The 26,490-nt window shown below is 35.7% G+C and overlaps 1 protein-coding gene across 3 annotated transcripts in view; it reads right to left on the bottom strand.

Moving 5' to 3' along the window:
• Nucleotides 1-26,490, bottom strand: part of DAAM1 (dishevelled associated activator of morphogenesis 1) — a 223,319-nt gene that overhangs the window by 8,854 nt on the left and 187,975 nt on the right. For all 3 annotated transcript variants that reach the window (XM_044664879.1, XM_044664882.1, XM_044664881.1), the window contains 6 exons: nt 23,077-23,161; nt 13,091-13,197; nt 12,123-12,211; nt 10,991-11,159; nt 3,916-4,023; nt 1,856-1,916 (listed from right to left, as the gene is read on the bottom strand). In XM_044664879.1, coding sequence (XP_044520814.1) covers nt 1,856-1,916; nt 3,916-4,023; nt 10,991-11,159; nt 12,123-12,211; nt 13,091-13,197; nt 23,077-23,161 — 619 coding nt within the window. The remainder of the gene's footprint in view (nt 1-1,855; nt 1,917-3,915; nt 4,024-10,990; nt 11,160-12,122; nt 12,212-13,090; nt 13,198-23,076; nt 23,162-26,490) is intronic.

Raw genomic sequence — 26,490 nt, forward strand, 5'->3', positions numbered from 1 at the left:
AGAGAGAGAGAGAGAGAGAGAGAGAGAGAGAGAGAGAGAGAGAGAGAGAGAGAGAGAGAGAGAATGAGAATGAATGTGTACCAAGTAGGAATCTTTTTTTCTAAGTCTACAATTTGTAACAATTGCTATGCACCTCCCATTTTTAGAGAGTTGTCTGAGAGGTTAAGTAAACTGCCCAAAGTCAAAGTCAATTATGTCAGAGGTTAAGACTCAAATCCAAGATTTCCTGACTCTGAGACCAGTCATCTATCCACTAAATCAACCTCTTTCTCTCTAGGGCTAAAGGCAGAAGGAGAATGAACAACAAAAATTCATTGATAATCCTAATTCTGGCCATTTACCAAATATTTTACCAAAGCAGATAAAGAAAAATCAGGCCTGGAGTAGCTAGATAACACAGTAAATAAGAGTGGCAGATGCCTCTTGATACTGAGTTTGGGACTCTACATTTTAAGTCACATTGCATTATGACAAGCTAGAGAAGTTCCAGGAAAAAAAATTGGTTCTAATTAACTAGATTTCATCATTAGAGTTTGGATAAAGAATTTATTTCATCAAAACTTCTTTCATCTCCTTTATAGGCCATGTTGAATCAGCAGCTCAGATGCAAAGGACAGAACGTACTGTTCTTACACAGACTTCAGGGTTTTAGTTTACTTCAGTACTATTCCCATGAAAGCCTTTCACTAAAACAGAGATGAAATTGCAACAGAACAGGCTCATAAAAGCAAGATGATCTCCAAACTGACCCTTCTACAGAATGACCTAGAAGAAATTACAGAAATGCCTTATGTGCTCATCCCATGATGCCTGTGGCTACTGGGGCAAAAGAAAAATATTTCACCAAATGAGGCCATCACCTTGTGTTACTTAATTGAACAAAAAATAAAGAAAATTTGGGGGTTATCCATACAATCTCCCCTTTCTCCTTTCAACACATTCCCCTAATGTTATAAGAAAATAAACAAAAAGTTAGGCATTATGGCATTTTACTTATAATTAGATGATAGGGAGAAGGACTGGTGCTGTGATTTAACCAGTGTGGGGAGCTCCCCAACAGGAACTTCCTCTACTAATGTAGGTCAACATTTTTTTTTTTGGGCATCTCATCTTCTGGAATATTACCTAAAGCCCTTAGAAGTTAAATAATTTATCCAAGCACACAAAATCAGTATGTATCAGAAGTGAGACTTGGATCCAGGTCCTCTTGGTTCTGAGGTCAGTTCTTTATCCACTACACCACATGCTGTCTTTCTTAATTAGACAAGTGTCTTCAAAAAGCTAACCTATTTTAAATAAAATTCCTAAGATCCCCATCCTGAAGTGACTTCTTTTGCCTTCTAATTCCTATATTATTATTATTTTAAAAATATATTTAGTGTTTTTTTTCCAATTACATATAAAAACAAATTTTAACATTGGTATTTTAAAGAGCTTGGCCTTAAATGATAGGAATTGAAGAGAAATCCAACTAGATCTCAGGCCACACCTTTTGTTCCAGATTCCTTTCCACAATTCCACACTGCTTTGCAAAAAGCTTGCTCTATCTCACCCTTCAGTCCTTCTATATAAATATACTCTTAAAAAAAAATCCATACGTTCTGTCTTAGAATGGGTACTAAGTATGAGTTCTAAGGCAGAAAGGTGGTTAGGGCTAAACAATCTGGGGTTAAGTGACTTGCTCAGGGTCCCACAGATAGGAAGCGTCTGAGGCCACATTTCTTTCTCCCATCTCTAGGTAAGGCTCTCAGCCACCAGCTGCCCTTACAAATATACTCTTTATTTCGTTGCCAGATAAAAAGGAATAGAACCGCAAATAGAAAATAGCTTAGGAATCTAACCAAGAAATACTCACGGCCTCCACAGCTTTCAAACCACTCCTCAAGGTGTTTATTTCTTTGTCCAGCTCAGTCAGGCTGTTGTAAATAGCAAAACTTTAGTATGAAATACATTCACAAACAATAACATTCAATGTTTAGACTTTTCAGCTTATTCTCCTTAATTTCCTTCTGTTTTAAGATTTTTCTCAGAAAATTCACTGGCAATCAAATAAAGTCTGGAAGTAACTCAATATTTGCTTTTCTTAAAACATTTTTGATTTTTTTTTTGGAACAACCAGCAGGAATACTTCTTGAATAAAAATCATGATACCTAGGCAAAATGGGTAGAGCTAAAGTCGTTTATATTCTGTACCCCCAAAGCCTGAATATTGCTACTGTTCAAGAATTATAAATGCCACAGTTTTAAATCACAACCAATGTGAATTCCCCTGAAGTTTTCGTAAGTTTTGTACATAAGCCAATTTTTTTGGACCTCTTGCCTACTGTTTTTGAGTCTTTCACTTAGGATTAGAGTTTTAGTATATTACACACTAAAGAATTTATCCACAAGTTGACCTCATTTTGATTGCTTTTTTCATGTCTCTATTCCACATTTTGCTATTTTACATTTTAAAACATTACTTGATAATAATTACTTGATAAATAGAAACACGAAAGACCATTTATATATATATATATATATATATATATATATATATATATATATATATTTTTTTTTTTTGGTGAACTGATGCCTTTTTTAGCATGGGGAGGAGAGGAAAGGAGGGAGATACCTGTGAATTTTAATGTAACTAACAAAAAAAAACCTAAAAGAAAAAAAATTACCTAACAGTCAGAGAGCCAGTCTTGAAGCCAAGAAGACCTGGGTTCAAATCCCGATTCAAACAAATACTGACTATGAAACTCTACAAAAGTCATAACTTCTGAATGCTCCCCCAGGTGACTCTCTATAACTATAAGTTGTACAGAAGGTATGTGAACAAGGCTTTGGTAAAGAGAGTTTCCTTGCCTAGGAATTCTCTACATCAATGATATCAAAGGTCCAGACCACATCCCAAAACATTATATTTGTTGTTCTATCATTTTTCAGTCACATCCTACTCTGTTATCCATTTAAGAGTTTTCTTGGCAGAGATATTGGAGTGGTTTTACAGATGAAGAAACTGAGGCAAGAAGGGTTAAGTAACTTGCTTGGGGTGTGGGGTCACACTGCTAATAAATGTCTAAGACCAGATTTAAACTCGGGTAGAGCCCAATGCTCTATCCACTGCGTCACCTAGATGCCCAAACATTACAAACTCAGAGAAGAAAATTACTTTGCTCAGTATGTCAAAATTTTAGCTCAATTGTAAGGAGATAAACACACACAATGACAATTTAAAACATATCTATATATTATATTTAATATACATATTTAATATCTATATATTATATTATAATAAATTATATAGCTATATTATATATAGAAGAAAAAAAAAGCCCTACAGCAAAAGATGAAAATTTCAAGGAAGAAAATAATGAATAGCTAATTCTGTGGATTTTCTGAAACTCTTTGCTATAAAAGTTGTTTTTCTACAGTGTGTATGCCCTTCTATCTTTTCTTTTTTCAGTTTTATTGCTGCTTATCTCTAAAGAGTTTGTGTTGATTTAGGGGAAGGCGTGGACGGTCATAAAAAACTAACCTTAAACATAGACCCTATATTTGCTCAACCTCTGATGCACTTCTGTAGGAGGATGCATAGGTCTGCTTTATTTTTCAATAATGTCCTGTCTCCTTTGAGGCATGTTCTTGACCTCCTTTCCATGTAGCAGACTTAGCAGCTACATGGTGCCAAGCAGAGTAACTCGTGCTACACTGCCTGGGTGCCAAATCTAAGTCTCAAAACCATCAAGCCTATTTGAGCAGAAGGGGCACAGCGTAGTCAATGTTTACAAAATGGCCTCAGGAAAGCAAATAGGAGGGACTTCAATAGGCAAAGCCAGTGATTGCTGAGGGTGTAAATATTTTTCAAGTGGAGTGCAAAACTAGAGAAAAACAGTCATACCACTCCTGCTGAATGAGCCCGGCACTTACTTCACTTTTGCTGCTTGTGGAATATCACGTAATTCCTCATTCAGATTGAGTACCTTGGGATATTTCTTTTCCACAATAGTTATGAGATAGTGCAATAGGGTAATGTTCCTAGAATTAGAAAAGGGAAAGTGTTAGGAATGATCAACAATTACCTTTGCTTCATATAATTTATCTTTAATAGATAATATATTATATAAATATAATATGCTATATATTTCATATTTTATGTAAAGACAAAATATTTATTTTATATAACATATAAACATATACTAAAAATCACTTTAGATGGGGTGTCACAAAAGTCATAGGGCAGTTTTAAACTGTTAAAAGCTTTAAGAACTCTATAAATTCTACTCTTTTAGAATGTCCAAAATTTCTAAAAGAACTGGACTAAAGTTTGCTTTTACAATGTAGCTATCAAAAAAAAAAGGGTTTGTTCAGAAAACTAGTATCACAACAACAGGATAAATAGGATAAATATTCCCCCTTAAAAATCAAACTATATCTGGCCTAGAGATAGGAAATTCTAGGTTCAAATCTAGCATCTGACACTCCCCAGCTATGTGACCCCGGGGAAGTCACTTAAACCCATTGCATAGCTCTTCTCACTCTTCTGCCTTAGAACCAATACATAGTATTAATTCTGAGATGGAAAATAAAGGTTTAATTAAAAAAACAACAACAACAACTGTACTTAAGCCTCAAGTAACTCAGTTGCCTACAGTGATATGCTTTCTATAAATCCGTCTTGTCAGGGTTTGCCTTCTACTTTTAAGATTCTTTCATTAAATGTTTCTCTGTTTGATAAAACTACTTCTGTTGTCTGAGCAGGGTTGATGAGAAAGGCAGGAGGTCACAAAGGGAGCTCTGATTATAACACCATATATGTAATGTCAAGGAAACTCTGTGACATGGTTCAAATAATTCCTGGACTCATTTTTCAGCTCCAAGACATTTCAATTGGATATGTAAGCGTCTTTCACGCTAACAGTTTGAGAAGTAGCACAGCATAGTGGATAGGTTACTGGACTATGTGTTTAAATCCCTCCTCAGACACTTACTAGGGGTGTGATTCTGGGCAAGTCACTTAACCCTTGAAAATTGAAGTACTAAGTAAATACTAATGATTTTATTATTATAATAAGAGTTTTGTCTGTCTGTCTCCCCTTCTCTCCCATTATAACCAGCTCAGATGGAATGTATTCTGGTTTATGCTAGAAGCCGGAGTGTGATTATATGTATGATGACTGCCTGATTCTATAATTCTGCCTGCTCCAGTTTTTCTCCATTCCACTTTTTTGGGGAGGAGGGGGAGGAGTCCCAATAATCAGAGCAAAACAGATCAGCAAAGGATAATTAATATGTATGAGGCATTAGGCTCCCCTGATTGATGACCAGATAGGCACCTAGTAAACCACTTTGGATCTAATTTGAATTTTCTTCTTGTTTCAAAGCCCAATCACATTTGCAAATAGCAAAAAGGAACAGAGAAAATAATTACTTTAAATATTTTAATCACAATTTAATCACAATATGTCTGTAAACCTTGATTACATAAAATGTAGCTTACTTATTCACCTCAATTTCTGTACAAATATAGGCTCGTCCATCTAAACATTGATTCTTGAAGACTGGCAACAGAAGAAAAGTGAATAATAAATTGCCATAAATGTACAGAGAACTGAATAAGGGCATGCTTTAGTTAAGTTGCCCAGTAACCCTATTCTTTTCAAAGCTTTCTTTCACACAGCACGGTGACTATATCCACTGAGTACTGACCAACCTACCATTTATAAAATTCTCTATCATAAATTTTAGGAAGCCACGAAAGGAGCAAAACAGTAAGATTTGTTTAAACACAGAATATTTTAAGCAAGCAAATACTACATAAATCTTGCTTTAGTCTCACCTTGACATCTCACAGGACTGTATTTATCTTTCTGCTATGTGCATATTATACTTTATATTACAATCACTGGTATGTATTAATTTCCCCTATCAGAGGATTCTGATATTCATTGAGGAGAGAGAGAACCTATCTAGTTTCCCTTTTCATTTTCCTCACAACTTCTACCTCTCCAGAAAGCCCATTCTTCACACTCTGGTGTCCTACCTTTATATGTAGAAGGTCCTTATTATAAATTTATGGAATAAAGGAATGAGCCCCTAAGCTAAGAAAAGACGGCAAGGAATGGAAGCCACTGTATAAAAGTCAGTTATCAGCAATATTGGACAATGACCATCTGTGAAAACTTGGCTACTCTCAGCAACGTGATATCTGGGATGATCCTGAGATGGTTACTAGGATACATAACAACTGTCTCTTCTGCAAAGATTTACAGCTATTGGAGTTGACAGTTCAATACTCCATGCCATTATAGTACATGGAGAAGAATGCAAATACCTTAAAAACAATTCTAATTTGGAGGAGAGACTGTGTTTCTTACAAGTGTCTGTTTAATAAGTACTTGGTGTCCACTAGCTCAGGCCACTAGGTGGCACAGTGGATAGAGCTGGGGCTGGAGTCAAGAAAATGCATACTCCTGAGTTCAAATCTGACCTCAGACACTCACTAGCTCTGTGACCCGAGGCAAGTCACTCACACCTATTTGCCTCAGCTGTGAAATGAGCTGGAGAAGAAAATGGCAAACAACTCCAGTATCTTTGCCTAGGAAGCCCCAAATGGGGTCAAAAAGAGCTGGAAATGATTGAAATGATTGAATCTATTAGGTACAAGACACTAGAAATACAGAGTGTAATATATCTTTTCCCCCAAAGAATTACAAAGTCATAGGCAGAGATATGAACATCAAGAACATTAAGAGTAAGTGTATATGGAACTCATTATTGTTTTAAAACAAACAAGAAACTTTTAATTAAATATAGATGTTACCATATTGATTTTGGTAAATTATAAATCACCTTGAAGTTTGGGGGAATCAAAAAACAATTCTAGCTCAGGGGATCTAGAATCAGTCAAATTACCATTACCTGTTAGACATTAAAGACATTTTTCAAATTATGGTGCATCTAATAGGAGCCTGCTTGTCTGAAGTATGATGCTATTCATTCTGCATTATGCCTTAAAATAACAAGGGACTTGGGATAATAAACTGAATACTAATTTGCAAAATGCATTACATGTCATAGTTATTGCAGAGATTTGCTAACTCCAAAATTGAAAAGAAAAGGCACTGTAGAAAGCCACTGGAGCCAACACACCCATGTTAATTTTTCTGTCTCTTTCCATTGAAATAGCACATGGCACTCTTTCCTTATAGATTCTCTTAAAGTCCACAATAAAGAATGATGGCTATATGGCAATCAGCTCATAGAAAGTGGCTGTTCAAGTTTTTAGAAAAATAATAACAAAAAAATCCTTTATTAGGAAAGAATCAATGATTCAGAAAATGTTATGATGAATTGTTGGATATAGTCTATTCCAATAAACACTTATTTACCACATTCAAGGAACTTTCACTAGGATCTGAGGATACAAAAACAAAACTAAGTCTAGCCCTTATTCTCTATTTCACTTTCAGCTATACAATTCTATTGAGATATAATGTTATATATAATGTATACATATATATATATCTGTTTATAAAATATGTACACAATAATTTAAAGAGGAAGAAAGTACCAACAACTAGGGGCATGTGGAAGATACCCCTACTTTTGGAGGTGAGTCTTTCAGGAAGCTAGGGCTTATAATAGGCAGAGGTGAAGAGGTGGGGCATTTCAGGTAAAAGAAAAGTTTGTTCAAAGGACCGGAGGTGGCAGATGGTAGATCACAGAGCTGGAAGGGCTCTAGGGGCAATTTCTTTCAACTTCATTTTTCAGATGAGGAAACTGAGGTCTAGAGAGGTTAAATGATTCATCAAAACACATAGAAGATGAGTAGCAGAGTTGGGCTTAGAACTCAGACGTCTTTGGATTCCAAACTCAGGGCTCCTTCCACTGTACTGCATAGAAAATGGAATCTCCTATAATACTATACTGTAAACAGAGTATATAGAGAATAGATATCCTACCAATAAGTATTTGCCAAGAACATAACCACCAGGAAAGGACTTTCTTCTTCCTGCTTTTTTAGTGATTCAGCAGAATCTGATTTTCTTTGTGACTTCATGGAATGTTATCCATGGAGTTTTCTTGAAAAGCTTTTGGAGTGGTTTGCCATTTCCTTCTCCATTTTACAAATTAGGAACTAGGGCAAATAGGATTTAGATGACTTGCCAAGGGTCACACAGTTAGGAAGCATCTGAGACTGGATTTGAATTCATATCTTCCCAACTCCAACCCTTGTGCTTTATCCAATGCACCATCTAGGAATAAGTATTTACCAAGTGCATAACTACCAGGAAAGGACTTATATGCCATATATTGCATAAAACCAAATCCATGTATGAATTTGTATAACTTTAATAGCTAATAGACTCATCATATGGGTATACCCTCTAATAGGATAAGTCATAACCTACCTGTGTGATCTCATCTTGGGTGATTCATGACCATGTTCTTCCTGGTAAATCCTCCAGGGGAGTTGAGGTGGGGAAATGTGGTCTGCCCTATGTGCTAAATATTTCCCTCCAGATCTTTTAGCATTTGCTTGGTATATAGGTTGTCAATTGTCCCTTGCTCAGAAGATTAAATGTTACATCCTCAAAGCAATAAGGAAGTTTGTTTTGGACTCCCCAAAACACACCTGAGAGCTGATCCTCTTTATTTTCAATGAATGAAGTAGACAGTAGAGAATAAAAGTTACCCACAAAATTTTTAGAAAAGAAAAGTCTCCCCTAAATGACAGCTTTCTCAGGCATCACAGGTACATCAGGGACCAACCAAAAATCTAGATCTCTGGCCTTCTGCCTAAATGAAATTAGGTTGTCTTCTTGTGAGAGAAGAGCTCATTCCAAGAAATTTTTAACATTGCAATCATTAGAAAACAAGTCACCTATACCCCAATCTCCATCCAGTGGTTTAGAAACTGGGAATACAGTGGAATTAAGTATCGGCTAAGGAGGGGTAGGGGGGTTTGGGGGAGGGAAGGAACATGAAATATGTAACTATGGGAAAATATTCAAAATAAAAACTTAAAAAAAACCCAAACCAAACAAACAAACAAACAAAAAAAGAAACTGGGAATAATGTTCTCTGTTACTCCTGATGTAAGTCAAAAGATTATGTAAGAAAATATTTGAAAACCTTGTTTAAAAAATCCATTTGTTTAAAATTTTTTAAATCCCAGAGGTTAGAAATATACCAGTTTCCTATTCAATCCTAGAGGTAAATCTTTCAAGATTCTAAAAACAAGCTTCTCCATCATATGATAGAAGAATTAAACAGAGAATTATAATGGATGTTCAGCTCCAAATGGGAACTATTAGGAACTTTATATGATTGTAGGAAGTGGTCAATTTTATTTTTAAGAAATGTTTATGACCCGGCCTCAGCCACTTCCCAGCTGTGTGATCCTGGGCAAGTCACTTGACCCCCATTGCCCACCCTTACCACTCTTCCACCTATAAGACAATACACCGAAGTTAAGGGTTTAAAAAAAAAAAGAAATGTTTATCATATATATATATATATATCTTCAAAAGAATAATAGCCAGCTGCTGCCTCTATGAACAGATATAAGCAAAAGGAGTCCATCAAATGTAGGATAAAAAAGTCAAATGTCCCAGCACCATTATCATAATTATTAACATCCATCACACCACAGAGAGACTCATTAATTGATGTCAATGAGATTGTCAAATATTCTGATGAGAATAGTTGGTTACTAACTTAATGAGGGGAGAGATAAATGAATGTGTTTCACTGAAGTTTCTGCACTTGGGCAAGACTCCTAAACCAAAATTTATAGATTGTCAAAAGAGTGCCAAGTATCATTAGAGTCCTATGGCAGAGGACAGAGAAAGGGAGATGTAAGAAAGATGAAGCCATAGACCCAATCCTAAAGCATCTCACAAACCCAGTTGAGATTAAATAGCATGCTCATTGTGGGGAGGGGTGAAGACAATTTCTAGACAATAATGAATTTAAAGTAATATAGTATAGGCATTGTTCATAAGGGCTGAGAGGATGCCAAGAGCATGGTCAAGTGAAAAATGAAGCTTTCCTAAGGGAAGTGAGTTTTGAGTCAGGGTTTGAAACCAGGAAAGGAATGATGAGTGATATACCAGACTGGGGAAAACTCAAAGAGGGATGAACATGTTATGGGTCTGTGGTCATCATAAGCAGATTCTGAAGAAACGATGAATGTGTGGTTGAGTCAGGAGAAGGATGCATGAGTTAGTGTTAGGTCTGAAACATCAGGGAGAATTTGGCTTGGAGATATTAAGCAACAGAGAGTGACTGAAAATCCCTGAGAACAAGAAAGTAAAATAAATAGTATTTCAGGAGAGAATGCTGTACATAAGAAGAACAGAGAATTAAGAGCCAGAAGGCAAGGATTCTTTGTAATAACACTCATGCACAATTTCAAGAAAACCTATATCAATGTGGTAACCATAAACAAGTTGTAGAACTGAAAGCAAAATGCCTAACTTAGTGGTAAGCTGGGTGTAAAAGGTATCATTGGAAGCAAAGGAAGGAGTTAAGGGTTTTGCTCCTGGAAAAAATGACAATCGTGTGAAATTAGGAACTGGGAATTGTTGGGAGGTGGTGGTAGTAAGGGAGATACATTTAGGTGGGAAGCTCAGGTTCTGTCATAGAGAGTTTAAAAATGTCTATGTAGAATTGTCTTTGAGCTAGTGATATAGAACTAAATATAAGATGAGAGAAGGCATGGCTGAGATTGAGAGTTGGGAATCATTGGCTTATAAGTGGTAATTAAAACCATATGAATGGATGAGTTTCTCCAGGTCTAAGTTTAGAGAAAGCAGTAAGCTTGGGAAATAACAATTAGGTTAAAGAGTGAAGAAAAGCTAGGGTAGGAGACGGAAAAAAAATGTTGGTAATAAAAGGAAAATGAAAAGAATATAGGAGCATGGAGGATGAGGATGACCAAAGAGACTATAAAGGTAAAAAATAAAAAACCTTGAACAAAATATCAGAAAGTACTTACTTGTCGATGCTAGATTTTGTATCAGCGATCTTATTGAGGCTGGAAAGCTTGAATCCATATGCATTGCCTCTCTGGCCTTTATTCATGTAATTTCCAAATGCCAGGACTACTTCTAACAATTGCCGCAAGGCAGTGCTTTTCAGCACCTCCTCTGAACCAATTCGAATCGCTTAAAAACAAAATACAAACTATGTAGTTTCAGTGCTCTCTCTCATTGTCCATATAAACAATAAAAGGTTGTTTTTTGTTTTGTTTTCTATCTAGACAATTATTGACTATTTTTGGTCATTTTAAAAGCCAGTAGCAAAAAGTGATGGGAGTAAAGGAAAGGAGATGCTGAAATCCTCTGTCAGTGCTGTTAAAGTCAACACTGGAAATGCTCCAAAATTTGACATGGGTCTCCTACCCTAAATACTTAAAAAAATATGTACTAAAAAATTTTCCCCTTATTATATATAAAAGCAATTTTTAAACATTCTTTTTTTACCCTAATTCTGAAAAATAAATGGAAGAACAATGCTTATAGAGGTGGAGTCTTCTATTTTCAAATTTATTAATTGTTTCCCATCCTAAAGATGAAACTGGTAGCTTTGTCTCACATGACACTGCTAGGTGTCAGGATTAAGATTCTCTAGAGCATTTTCAATTTCAAGCCTCCCTTTTATAGTTACCTTATACGCAGGTGTCTTACACATATTTTAGACATTAAAAAATTATGCATAGATTTTCTTTGTCCACTAGCATTACTGAGACCACAGTACTACCCCTTAGAAAAAGTACAGGAATAGAATCTGGCTGACACAGCTCATTCCATAGTTTCATACATATGGTGGATCAAATCATGTACTTTATGGCTTTCCCCCAAGCTCCCCATGAAAGCATACAAAGAGGCTACAACACTGTTGGTCCATGAGGTGGGTGCTAGTTCTGTCTCCTAGAACCATCACAAAAAACTTCCACTGTCTTTGCAAATGAGTCTATATGTGGTAGAAAAAGTCACAAGGTTTGTACCACTTTTACTATAAATCAGTGAGTTTATGTTGACTATTCACACTTAAAAAGTGACACAAAATACCTGAGTGCTAGGAAACTGATCATCACCATTGTTGCTAGGCCAGGCCCATTCATTTACCTTCAACTTTAGGTTTAACTTCAGCCACACGCTCTGCAAACTTCTTTTTGAAGTATAAGGACTGTAACCTTTGTTGATAATGATTTATTCTGTAAGAGCAAACACAGGCTAATTAATATTCATCTGATACGGGTGCAAGTGGGCAGGGAGAAAGCAGGGGAAGGTAGCCACCAGACGTCTAAAATAGCTCTCAAGCACAGGTGCCGAAGGCAATGCTTTGGGAGGATGTTTTCCTGGGCCAGGGGAAAGAGTACACAAATCCATCTGTCCCAACATGGCCAAGAACAGTAAATGGTCTTTGTTAGATATGTCGGCCATTGTCAAACAAAGTCATTGTCACACTCTCAGAAGTTAGAAAGTGTTTGACACACTCAGAGGGAACAAAAATGAATAATGCACTTTTGTAGTAAGATGGGGAAAATTTAGAAATTTGTGAAAATAATCTGTTGTTTAATGCCACATAGGGTTTAGGCCTTGGCAAAACCATTTAGTGTCTTTAACAAACTCTTGTTACACCTGGTTCTCTACCCTTAAAATCCTATTGGTTGGGATTATACCTTAAATATATAGGACTTCTCTCTCTCTTCCCCCATTGTAAAAATATAGCTGAAAAATTAATCTGTGCTAATGAGGCATCTTGGAAAGTCATTCTACACAACAATTTGCATCCAGAGAGCTCTTGGAGAAAACTTGGGTTGTATATTAGAAAACATCTAATGGTGTAGATTTCAGGCCTAAGAGGAGCACAAAATACCCCAAATCATATTGTGTGTGTGTGTGGATATATATATATATATATATATATATGTATATATATATAGCCATTGATTTTCCACAACTATTCATTATGATCTAGATCTGGCTACACAAATATGTCCCTGAACTAAAAGCAATTATTCCTTAGTGACAACATCACACCCAGGGAGATGAATTCCAACTGAACTACTTGTAAGTATGCTCCAACCTACCGGCTCATCTCAAAAAGGAACCTATCAGCTTTGGCCATCCGATCTAGTTCATGCTTGTGCTCCTCCAGTAGGTCAATATCACTTTTTTCAGGAACAAATTTCAGGAGCTAAAAGAAATATGTCAAAAGACGTGTTTATAAATAGTGAATCTCCCCCACCCCCACCCCCCATACCACACACACTTTTTTGTTCCATCTTTCATTTCCCTGGATTTCTGAGATCCTTGCTGTTTGTACCAAACTTGTCAATTTACTATCTTATCCTCTGTTTATGACAATAATAATAGCTAGCATTTATATAGTGCTCAGATACTCACTATATATGTGACCCTGAGCAAGTCATTTAAACCAGTTTGTCTCAGTTTTTCATCTGTAAAATGGGCTAAAGAATTAAATTACAAATCTCTCCAGTATCTTTGGAAAAAAAAAACAACACACATGCACACAGAAAACCAAAACCTAAATAGGGTCACAAAGAGTCAGAAATGACTGAAACAACTCAACAACAAAGAGTGTTTTAAAGTCTACAAAACACTTGACATGTTACCTCATTTGATACAATAATTCTGTGAGACAGGTATTATTATCATTCTCATTTTACAGATGAAGAAAACTGAGGCTAAAAGAGAGGTTGATAGAGTTGGTCAGGGTCACGAAGCTATTAAGTTTCAGAAGGATTTGAACTCAGGTCTCTCTCTCTGACTTGTAAAAAGGTGGTAGATGAAGTTGTTGAGGAGGTTGTGAAACCTCCAGTTTAGATGGTAAATGACTTTGCTTTAAATAAGCTTCAGTGACTCTGCAACTGGATGCAGTCTGTGATGAATCAGCTGACAGGATACATAACTCAACTGATTCCACCTTTTGCAACTGACCAATGAGGAAGTGGATGATTTTCCTCAACTATCAGTGCTGTATGAATTTAGTTTTTAAGATGAATTCAAAATTAATAAACTGTACTATTATGAATATTATTTCTGATTGCAATTTGTTAATCCTGAACACTTGATGATTTTAGTGATGTAAAGGAGAAGTGTTAACTGACAGCTACTACCAGCTTCTCTATAATAACTTATTTAATGATGGTAAACAAGGTTAGGGGAAGGATGGGTTAAATATTGAGGAAAGAGGAATTAGGGATGAATCCTAAACCTTGTCTAACTAATGAGGTTGTATTAAATCTTCTGAACTTTTCAGGAGAAGCTGATTTCCTGAAGCCTGCCAGGCAGACTGCGTTGGCCAGGTCTAAGGTCTGACTCTGATTAATTGATGTTCAAGTTAATTTGATTAAAGAGTTGATCTTCTTGTTGGTATTTAGCAGATTTGTATATTGTTGATGAATGATGTTTAAAGCTGGATGCTATTAGCACTGAATGACCAATGAGCAGCCTAGGTAACTAATTCTATGAGATATAAGTAACCTAGCTAAGAGACAATCTTGAGATGCCTACCCTCCCACCATATCTCCAGACTGAGACCCTGAAGTTAGAAGTCTCTCTCATTTTATAGGCTCATCTCAACAAACTTTTTGGTCTCATGTCAGTTCTCTATTCCATTCTATGCATTCTATATTTCAACTCAGTAACTGGCAACTATACTGGTCCAAAATGGCTTCTTGCAAAAGTATTTACAGACTCCAAATCCAACACTTTTTTTATCCACTGAGCCACTTATTTTCTTCTCAAATGGACCAAGTTTCTGGAGGACAGAGACTAGACTTTTTTCTTCTTTCATCTAACATGGTTCTAGACCAACTATCAATGAAAAATATTTGATTCTTTGGAGCAACTGACAGGAAATTTAAAAAAAGATCTCATTTATGGCAATCTCTAGCCATCTAACTCTGATTCTATGAAGCCTTTTGAGATATTGCAAGTAGAAATGGATATTCTCTCTGGGGTCATTTGCTTTGGAAAGAATTTCTAAGTAATTATCCACAAGTTTATACACACACACACACACACACACACACAGTCTCTTTGGTAGTCAGTCTAAGGAAAAAGAATGAGTTCTTTGGACATTTCTTGCTTTAGGAAATTGTCATCATTCTAGATCTAATGCCTAGTATATGACAAGATAATGTGTTAGATTTTAGAAAAATAAAGATGAAAAATAATCCCAGTCCCATCCCTCAAGAATCTAAAAGTCCAATCAAGGAAATATAGCATGTATAAAAACAAATATGATACAAGGCAATATAAGGCAGGTGTGGAAGTTAAAGCACTCTAAGAAAATTTGAGGGAGAAAGATAACTTCTAGTTTGGGGAAAGGGAAGTTCAAGGAAAGTTTCTGCAAGGCCTTGAAGGAAAGAAAGAATTCAATAATCGGATTATGAAGGAGTACTTTCTGGATATGAAGAAAGGACTATGCAAATGCTTTTTTCAGTAAGTATAGATGAGGTAAGGGGCTGAAAGCAAAATGAATTAAGTAAGGTTGGAAAGGTAAATTGGAGTCATATTGAGAAGGGTATAAAAGGCCATAATAGGAAGAAGCTCTTATATCACACCATTCAACTGGAAATCTTCATAGAAGTATTCTCTTTCACAAATAAAGGAAACATTAACATCCTCTAAAAGGGAGAATAAGTTGAGATCCTTTGCCACCACTCTTATTGCAGAGTGGCAGTGTTGGTTTCATACTACAAGTCCCTTGGGTAGATTCACTGTCCTTTTCCTGTCTTATTATTCAAGGTTAAGTAAACTGCTGGTCTTTCTCCAACATTTCATACCTGATGCTTTCAGAAGAACATTTGGCTATTTCTCACATTCAACCCAAGCATAAAACTTCAGTAAATCACTTTAGCATCCTTGAATTTTCTAGTTTTCCCTCTGTTGTGTTGTTTAAACTGATTACCATTGTGTTAAATTTAATATACACTTTAAAATTCTATTTTGTAAGAAAGGACTTGGGCCAAATTTGTCTCTCATTTTAGAAACATTAAAGTTGAGATCTGTATAAGCAATATGGAAATTCTCTTAGTGATTCAAAGAAATTACCACCTCAGCAGGCATCAGAGCAGTTAGGTGATGCAGTGGAAAGAGTACTGGGTCTGGAGCCAGGAAGTCTCATTTCCCTACTAGCTGCATGACTTTGGTTGAGTCACTTAACCCTGTTGGCCTCAGTTTCCTCATCAGTGAAAAAAAAAAAAAAAAGGAGCTAGAGAAGGAAATAATAAACCACTCCGGTGTCTTTGTCAAGAAAGCCCCAAATGGGGTAACAGAGATGGACACAATTGTAACCACTGAACAGACAAAAGGCATAGGACTTTGGGAGATGCTAAAAATGAAATTTCTAATTATCTAGGTGGCCCTGAGTCAGGAAGACCTGAGATCAAATCTAGCCTTCAGATGCTACTAGCTACCTTAGTTTCTCAAATTGTAAAATGGGCTAATAGTAGTACCTCTCTCCCAGGGTTGTTGGATGAATTACATAGGATATTTATAAAAGCATTTCTGACACACAGTAAATTCTTAGGAAATGTTCATTTCCTTCTTTATTAGACCTATAATGATTACATGTCTTCCAGAAAAGATGGATTTCCATGGCTCTCCATTTGCAAATTTCTTCACCATTAGAATGTGATAGGTGAAAGTGACTTTAGAAATCATTTTGCTCAACTCACTCATATTACAGATGATGCATCTGAGGCTCAACAAAAAAGTGAATTCGCTTTGCTCAAGTTCACGTAGCTAATTAGTAGCAGGACAGTATTTGACCATCACTACCTTTTAGAGCTCTTCTGAGTAGATAACAGTGGAATGATTATTTGTGGGCATTCTACTAGGATTATCTGTTCTCTCTGCCTTCCCTTCCCATCTTTTTCACGTGTTTCATACAGAGTTGACTACTACAGTCATAGCCGGATTTCAGATCCTCTATTCCTTTTAAAGCAAAGCATGGGTTGGGAAAAGTGAAAGAAATGGTAGCTGCTTTGGGACTGAAACCCACCTATAAATAATTACTGGAGACCAAAAGCAGCTAAATCCTTAAGAGTTATGCTGGATCTCTCTCTCTTACAAAAACTAAGTGGATAATGATTTTTGATTGCTTTAGTGATGAATTTATCCTTTGAAAAGTGATGGGCAGATAGATGTCTCAGTGGTTTGAGAGGCAGGTCTGGAGACTGGAGGTTCTGGGTTTAAATCTGAACTCAGATACTTCCTAGCTGTGTGGCTCTGGGCAAGTTATTTAACCCCATTGTCTAGCCCTTACCACTCTTCTACCTTGGAACTAAAGGAAGGAAGGGAGGGAGGAGTACTGGGAAATTCAAGAAGATAAGAAGTAATAAAATATAAGCAGAAAGTAGAAAGTCTTACAATTGATATGTAGGCAAGTTAGGCAAGAGTGTAGATAAATAACTAGCTTGGAGAGTTAGATTCAAGCTAGATTAAGAAGGGCTTTAAATGTGCAACAGAGGAATTTGTATTTCATCATAGAGAGAGCATGGAACCTTTGAAGCAGTGATATAATCTGAACTATGAGAAAAGCATAGGCAGCTGGGTGAAGGATGCATTAATATAGAAGATGCTGGAGAATAGGAGATCAATTAGGCAATAACAACACTCCAGGAGTTATAGTATGTGTAGAGAGAAGGAGAGAATATAAGAGATGGCATAAAGGTAGAATTGACATTGGTTATTGAGAGTGACTGAGAACAAAAAGATGACTTGAAAAATTCCTTTCATCTCTCTAGATTTCAATTTCCTTATTTGTAAAATGGACTAAATGATCTTTTAAGTCTCTTCCAGCTTTAAGATCTTGTGACTGCTACTACAAGGAAGGGGGAAAGGTTGAGTTATGAGGTTGGGTACTGCAAAGGAAAATCATATTGGAAAAGGTCATTCAAAATAGAAGAGATGAGAACCAGAAATAAAACAAATAAATAGATAATAGCCCACCACCAGAGAAAGAACTGATGGAGTTTGAATGCAGATTAAAGCATATTATTTTTTGCTTTACTTTCTTCATTTTTTTATAAGTGTCTTCTTCCACAACATGACCGATATGGAAGCATGTTTTGCATGATCCCACATGAATGATCTATATTGAATTGCTTACCATCACAGGGAAGGAGATGATGTGAAATTCAAAACTTTTACAAAACTAATGTTAGAAACTTGTTTTTTACCTGCAATTGAGAAAAATTAAATATTGAACCTTTTTATTGCCATTTCGGTAAATATTTATATAGTGCATACTAAGTGCCAGGCACTGTGTTAAGCATTTTACAATTATTATCTCATTCAGTCCTCATGACAACCTTAGGAGGTAGGTGCTATTATGCTTCTCCTTTGATAGATGAAGATGAGGACCAGAAATAATAGTTATAACAATGGCTAACATTTATATAGCTCCTACTATGTGCCAAACACTATGCTAAGTACATTACAATTATTAATTTATTTAGACCTCTTAATAACCCTGGAGGTAGGTGCTATTATGGTTCCCATTTGATTGGTGAGGAAGAACAAAAATTAATGATGATGATGATGATAGCAACCAACATTTATATAGCACATACTATGTGCCAGGCACAATGAGTGCAAAGCACTTTGCAATTATTAATTATCTCATTTGGTCCTCACAGAAGCCCTTGGAGAAAGGTCCTATTATACTTTCCATTTAATAGATGAAGAAGATGAGACAGACAGGTTCAATGACTTGATCAGTCACAAAACTAGGAATTTTCTGAGGCCACATTTGAACCCAAGTCCTTTCAACTCTAGATCTGTTGCTCTATTCACTGTGCTACCCAGCTGCCCCTGTTGCTTACTTTGAATAAGACTGATAAATAGATGACAAAAACCAAGGAGAATTAAATATATATCATATTTGTTGGGTATACGATACTTAACTGGCAGATAAGCAGAGTAAAAAGAAAAAGATGAGTTATTCCCTGAATACACAACCCAAGTAGACCTATGAGAAATCCTAGTCTAGAAAGCATGGGGTGAGAAAATCAGATGGATGAGTAAGAATGGAAGCAGAAACTGGTAAAAGAGAAGGGAAGAGTCAGGGAGATGACAGAACAAAGATAGAGAAAGGTAATTCTTACCACAAATTATCACAAAGGAAGGGGTATAAATGTATCACTTGGGTAGATTATATTTCATTATACCGATATCCTGACAAGTGGCTTTTTGATGTGCATTCTATTTGCATTTCATACTCTTTTTGGCAGAGTTTTGAAATACTTTCACTCAAGGAGGAATTTTGATGGATGTAGTTTCACTGTAAATGGATCTTGTGGAATTTTAAATGGACTACCTTGTTCATAGTGACTGGAAGTCTTAGGATGAAAAGAACTTTGTGAATGGTCATTTTCCCAGGACAAGTAGCTTTTGATCAAGGGACTGGAATATACCCTCTATAAAAGGAGGGTAGCCTCTTAAATCTATTTTTATTTGAAAAGATCAATTCATATCTATCATGTCACAGCTCAATCTTTTGATTGGCAGGGGAAACCTACTTAGAGCAAACAAATAAAAAACCATTTCATACTTAGGAATACACTTTATCAGCAATTCATAAAAAGTCCAGTGAACTTGCAATTACTTTTAATCATTTGGCTAACCAACCAATAAGACTCGAAGTTGGAAGAGATCCTCAAGATTTAGTCTAATTCTGCCATTTTTTAAGTAAGAAAACTGCCCAGAGGGATGAGGTGACTTATCTAGGGTCCCGTAGGTCTCCTGACTTCTGGACCAATACTCCCCTTACTAAACCATTGGGCATGTTAAAATTTACCCAACTGATGGTTGTCAGAACTTTTCTTTCAGGCAATTTCAGCCAAGGTAATTGCAGGGAGTGGTGGTATGCTAAGACTCTGAGGCCTCAAAGGGACAGTGATACCCATCATTAAAGAACAGGTCAACTTTAGGTGTGGCAACTCCACACCTTATTACCATTCCCTGCTGTCTTTTATGAAACATTTTATTATGCACAATTAAAAGAATATGGCATTTAAGCACGCAAACACACACATATATACATGCACATACACTTGCAGCAGTCAATACACAATTAAAATATTCTGAGTTTAGTATTAAATAGCATAAAACTGCTTTAAGCTAAAAATGTCTAGGCTGGTAAACGTAAAGTGCTAATAAACCCAGCACGACAGCCTAGACAGAAGTCTCACACATGCCAGAACATAGTCAGAGGTCAAAATATCACCAGCTTATCACCCACTTCTGCTCCCCCATGCAAAATAACTAAAGATGGCAGCCTAATGACAACAAATCAACAGCTTTTGTTGCTACAAAAAAAAAAAAAAAAAAAAAAAAAAAAAAAAAAAAAAGATAAATTCCTTCTAAGGTTTAAATAATACATAAATCTGCTAATATAATGCAGATTTATTCCACTAACAGCTTACTCTAATGCATTAGACAGCATGGAAGAGACTCCAGGTTCTCAAAGGCCACGACAGTGTCTTGTGTAATGGTACTCACAACAATCTGGAAGGTCTCAAATACAGGTTCAGTGATATTGTGTTTGAGAATCAGCCCAAGAAAGTTGGCCACAAGATGGAATTTTTTTTTTTAAGCTATAACAATTCACAAAGACTGGCCCAATAAGGCACGGAAGGTTTGTGATCAGCATCAGGAAGGAGAGAGCTTCATACGGATGAAACCATAGATCTTTTGAACCACATAGTTCAAGAGAACAAGACATGAGATACTCCTGTGAAACAGCGACATTCTTCCACTGCTTACAGTCTAACAGGTGTTAGGTGACCAGCGAAGGCTCCAGGGACTCTATGACAGCTTTAGGAATCCTTAGAAGTTCTGATTTGCAGATCTCTTTTTACAAACTAATAAATTTCATACGATCATAGATTTAGCATTAGAAGGAATGCCAGAAGTCATCTAAACAACCCCTTCCTTTTAGAGATGAGAAAACTCAAATCAAGAAGAATGCAGGGACTTGACCCCGATGTCTAAAAAAATATAAGGTACCATATTAGCCTGAATATAATACAACCCCGAATATAGTATGATCCCAAGTATTTTGAAGGGTAACTCAGAAAGAGAAAACACCCATTTTATTTTCTCTTTTTAAATTACATTTAATTTACAACTTTCTCTTAACTTGTGAATGGTGCAGACATTTTATATTCAAAGTTTTTTCAAAGTTTTGAAAACAAGTTAAAGAAGTTTTAATGCCGACACATTTATGAAATACATATTACTTTATACATATTTGTGAGAAACTACCTTCCAGTATTTAATCATGTTCTCCTTTCCCTTCTATTTCCTCATCTCCTGAAGTGGAAACATCATTCGAGTTATCACTATCACCCTCTTATTCTCACTAAACACCATCTTCACTACCATCCATATTATTTAATATACATTTTAAAAATCCAAGCACAATGGACTTGGTGGAGATTTTGCTCCAAGCCCTTTTGGTCCAGTTCCCTAATACAGTGACTGATGGATTTTTTATTTTTCCCAAAGGAGTAAATTCATGGTTTCTGGCCAACATCCACTTGTTATATTCTTCATGGCTTATATTAATGACTAATTCTAACACTTGTAATTGTGATGTCATTTTCCCTGGAATAACAACTACCCTTATCCCCGAGTATTTCAGCAATTCTCTTCTTCACATTTTTAATCAGGTGACCCTTGAATGCGTAGAGTAAGAGCATTCCTCTCTGATGCACCCAGATGCCCATCCCAGACCACATTTAACCAATCTAACACAAGTTCTTCATTCATCCATCCCTTTTCCTGCACATGAAAGATCACTCTTGATGGTAACTTTTCCTTAGGTGATGTTTTATGCCTTAAAATAACAGGAGTCAATTTTTGCCCTTCAGCTATGCAAGCATCACAGTCATTCTAGTTTTCTTATTTCTAATAGTTTTAATCAACACTGATTTGACATCTTTAGTATTAATGGTGACATTTGATGGAATATCAAAACAAACAGGTGTTTGGTTGGCATTTCTCATCTGCCCCAGGAGTAGCCATGCTTTTTACATATGCTGAGGTGCACAATGCACAACTTATTGTTTCAAAGCTGGAATTGCTTGAATATAGTGTGAATGCAAATTTCAAAGGTACATATTGGGGGAAAAAATGTCTCATTCTATTTGGGTTACTATGGTACTAATAGGATTTGAAGTCAAGACCACTGTCTTCAATTCCAGGGCTCTTCCTACTGAACCACATAACTTATCTTTTTATAATTGTGAAGTTGATTTTTGAAACTAAGAGTAATTTAATGTTACATTATTTGTCCCAAAGTTCTCTTTTGGATCCCAGTTTTAGCATTTGACACATCAACTTTTCATTCCAGCTTTATAACATGCAAATTGGATAAATTTGCCATCTAGGCTTTTTGAATTAAAGGAAAATCTTATCCATTTTGGTAATAAAATAGATTTAATTCCTTATCACCCATCATTTAAGAAACGATAATAAATATAATAACTAGCATTTCTATAACATTTTGAGATTTGTAAAGTACCTTGCATGTTTTCTTTTGATTGTCAGAACAACCAGAGGATGGCAGTGCAATTACTATCCCCATTTTACAAATAGGGAAACTGAGGTACAGAATACTTACTTGACTTGCTTAGGGTCACATACCTAGTGAATATCTGAGGCAGGATTTGAATTCAGATCTTCCTAACTCTAGGCCAAGCATTGTATATATTATGATAGCCTGCTGCCTCATCTAGTTCTGGATAATATAAAAAATTCATTTTTCACATATTTGAACATCCTATACCTAATGAGGTAACAATTCCTTTGAGTTACTAAGGGAACCATCATATTATTTTAACTATTCACTGTTATCACCCAACAGTGCAAGTATTATGCCAATGAAGTCTTTTATAAGAACTGGAATGCATATTGGTCCAACTTGCTCATTTTAGAGATCAACCTTTTACTAGGAAAGGTCAAATTTTTTTAAAATGTCCCAGTCTTTGTTGGAAAGTCAGATTGGAATTTGTATTATGAACTATCTGCGACTCACTTGTTCTAGCATGTCCTTTGGTAGGTCCTCCTGTTCATCCATCGTTAAAATTGCCCGTTTGATTTCATCGTTGGATAATTTCAGCCTATGGAAGAAAGATCATAGATTTTTAAAACCACAAGAAAACTGACTTGACCACAAAAAGATAATGGAAAAAATATTTGCTCTTATGTTTGGCTACTGATTTTCAAGTAATTTTTTTTTCCTTAACAAATTCAGGTATTCTTGTACAAGGTCATTTCCTGAAAATATTACATTTAAGGTGGCAATTTGAAATTGTCTTCATTTCATTTTAGGGCTTTGTTTTGGAGAATTCTGCCAAAGAAAACCAAACTTTAGTGTTCCACCCATTAAGGCTACAGGGCTCTTAATGTGTCCAATGAACTTAAAAAAAACCTTTATAACCATTTCAATAGAATTGATTTCCTTTGTAACTCTTACATATTTTATTTTGCACATTCTGAGAATGGCTCCATAGTCCTTTTGCGGACTTAAAAAAGGTGTTTATTAAAAAACAATAAAAACAAGCAGTTAGGAGTCTCCTTCACTGCGGCTTACCTTTTAGGTTTGAAGGTTTAAAAATACACACACACACACACACACACACACACACACACAGAGTTTTATTGTCCAAATTTACTAATTTGAGATTAGAATTGGAACAATAGAATATTAGAATAGAGATCAGAATACTTACTAAAATGAGATTAGAACATCATTTCTACATGTTTACATTTCATGAATCTGGTAATTTTCCACTTCCATTTTGGGGAATATTGAAAAACTCTAAAAAATGTCAAATACTATGAAAGGATTTAAAATAAAAAGGCTATATCATCTTATTAAAGTCCAAGAATTAGCAAATCTTCAAAAGGAGGGAATAATGTATGAATATAGCTTCTGTTTGCCCATTTCTGAATCATATGGATCTATTTTCATTGCTTGACTTAAATGTTATGCTTCCATTACCAGAGAAGGCATATGAAAAAATTACCTGGTTATGTACATGCTATGAAATTAAAAATTCAAACATTTATGGAAATTTAAAACATTAAAGCAGGACATCTCAGTTGATTAGTTTCAATAATACAAGCATTAACAGAATTCTTGAAGTTGTTAACTATTCTGCCCTGTTATAGACAAGGCAGTATGACCTATTTATTTTTCAAATCCACTGCAATAATTTATTATCTATACCAAGAATCAAAAGTTTGTCCTTTCACAGACTGCCACCCAAAAGATTGTAATGAAAATTGGCGTTCATGAGAGAAAAGAAAGCAGCAGTAAAGAAGCTCTTAATAAGTCTGAGTCAATTTTTTTTTCCTCTTAAGGGAGGGGGAAAATCCTGGTATTTGCGATATTCTGAAGGATAGTGTATATCCACATCCAGATCACAGATCTCAAGTTTCCTGATACTCTCTCCATCAGTAATATTATTACTCTTTAGTTTAATAATTAGCACTAGTATAATATTTTTCATTTTTTCAAAGCATTATCCTATTTATTACCTCTTTAGAAAATATTGTGATTTGTTATAAAGGAAACACAAGTTTGTTTGTTTTTTCCCAATCTTTCCTTCATTTCCTTATAAGCTATCAAATCAGTAATGAAATCCTAATCCTCATGATTCCACAAAGTATTTGACACTTGTCCTATTATATACATACAGTACTGTTCTACAAAACAGTAAAAAGCTCCTTGAGATCAGATGCTATTTTTTGTTGGTCTTTTGTTGTTTGGTTTTTCTGGGCTCCTTGTATTCCTAGCACGTGCTTAATAAAAACTAATTACCTTATCTAAACCTACCACTACACCATGCTCTATATGCTTTTGTTGTTGAGTCATTTCAGACATTTCCAACTCTTCATGACCTCATTTGGGGTTTTCTTGGAAAAGACATTGGAGTGGTTCATCATTTCCTTCTCAAGCTCATTTTACAAATGAGGAAAACTGAGGCAAACAGGGTTAAGTGACTTGCCCAGGGACATGCAACTAGTACATGTCTGAGTCTGGATCTGAATTGAGGTCTTCCTAGGGCTCCATCCACTGGGCCACCTAGATGCTCTAATAATATTTTTGTTATTGTTTGTTCAGTTGTTTCTAGTCATATCCTAATTTTTTGTGACCTATTTGGAGTTTTCCTGGCAAAGATGACTTTCTATTTTCTTCTGTAGCTCATTTAATAGATGAAGAAACTGAGGCAAACAGAGTTAAATGACTTGCCCAGGGTCACTTAGTGAGTAACTGTGAGGCCACATTTTTTTTAACCCTTACCTTCTCTCTTAGAATCAATACTAAGTATTGGTTCCAAGGTAGAAGAGTGGAAAAGAGGTTTAGGCAATTGGAGTTAAGTGACTTGCCCAGTGTCTCACAGCTAGGAAATGATTGAAGTCAGATTTGAACCCAGGAACTCATTTCCAGACCTGGCTCTCTATCCACTGAGCTACCTATCTGCCCCAATATACTACAACTTATTGTAGTAATTGTTTTAACAAAAAAAAGCGGCAATGGCAAGTTCGTAGTTCTGGTCCTGGTACAAGTCCTCTACTTAAAGTTTTCTAGAAATTCTTACCTCATCAACATATTCATCAGATAGATCATCATGCTAGAAAACCTTCAAAGCAATTATTTAATTATTTTATTCTGGATTCGGTTATTTAGATCATTTATTTAAATTTACTAATGTATATAATAAAATAATAAATCTAATTAAATAATTTAGATTAAGGTAATTTAAATTAAACCACTAAAATTGAGCAGAGTTGGTTTTGGTAAGGCATGACAGGAAAACAAACTAATATATGTCATTGAACCAGAAGGGCAAACCAAACCAAAACACTTTAGAGAGTTATACTGTTGTGTAGTACTAGCTAACAGTGCTAACTGAGTCAAGGAGCATTTACTAAGTGCTTAATTGATGCCTGGAACTCTTCTCATGTGGTCAGAAAGCAAAAAGAAATATAATCACTTTTGAAAGGAGGTAGAAAGAAAAGGACAGTTAAGTGGAGCAGTGAAAAGAGTGCTGGGGCTTGAAGTCAGGAAGACTCCTCTTTCTTTGTTCAAATCTAACCTCAGACAGGTGTGTGACCCCGAGCAAGTCCCTTAACTTCGTTTGCCTCAGTTTCCTCACCTGTAACATGAGCTATAGAAGGAAATGACAAACAACTCCAGTATCTTTGCCAAGAAAACACCAAATGGAATCACAAAGTTGGACATGACTGAAAGAACTGAACAACAGAAAAAGGAAATAATCACTTAAGGAGGATTTAATCTATCATTAATGAGAATCAACTGCACATGGAAATGTCTTTAAGTATCTTTTGGAAGGTTTTGCTTATAAGAAAATAAATTGATAGTTTTGCATCCATTTCACACATAATTGGAGAAACCCTTTTATGGGTTAGCCCTGGAGAG

Source organism: Gracilinanus agilis, chromosome 2, assembly GCF_016433145.1.
Source record: "Gracilinanus agilis isolate LMUSP501 chromosome 2, AgileGrace, whole genome shotgun sequence".
In the NCBI taxonomy this organism is placed as follows: domain Eukaryota; kingdom Metazoa; phylum Chordata; class Mammalia; order Didelphimorphia; family Didelphidae; genus Gracilinanus; species Gracilinanus agilis.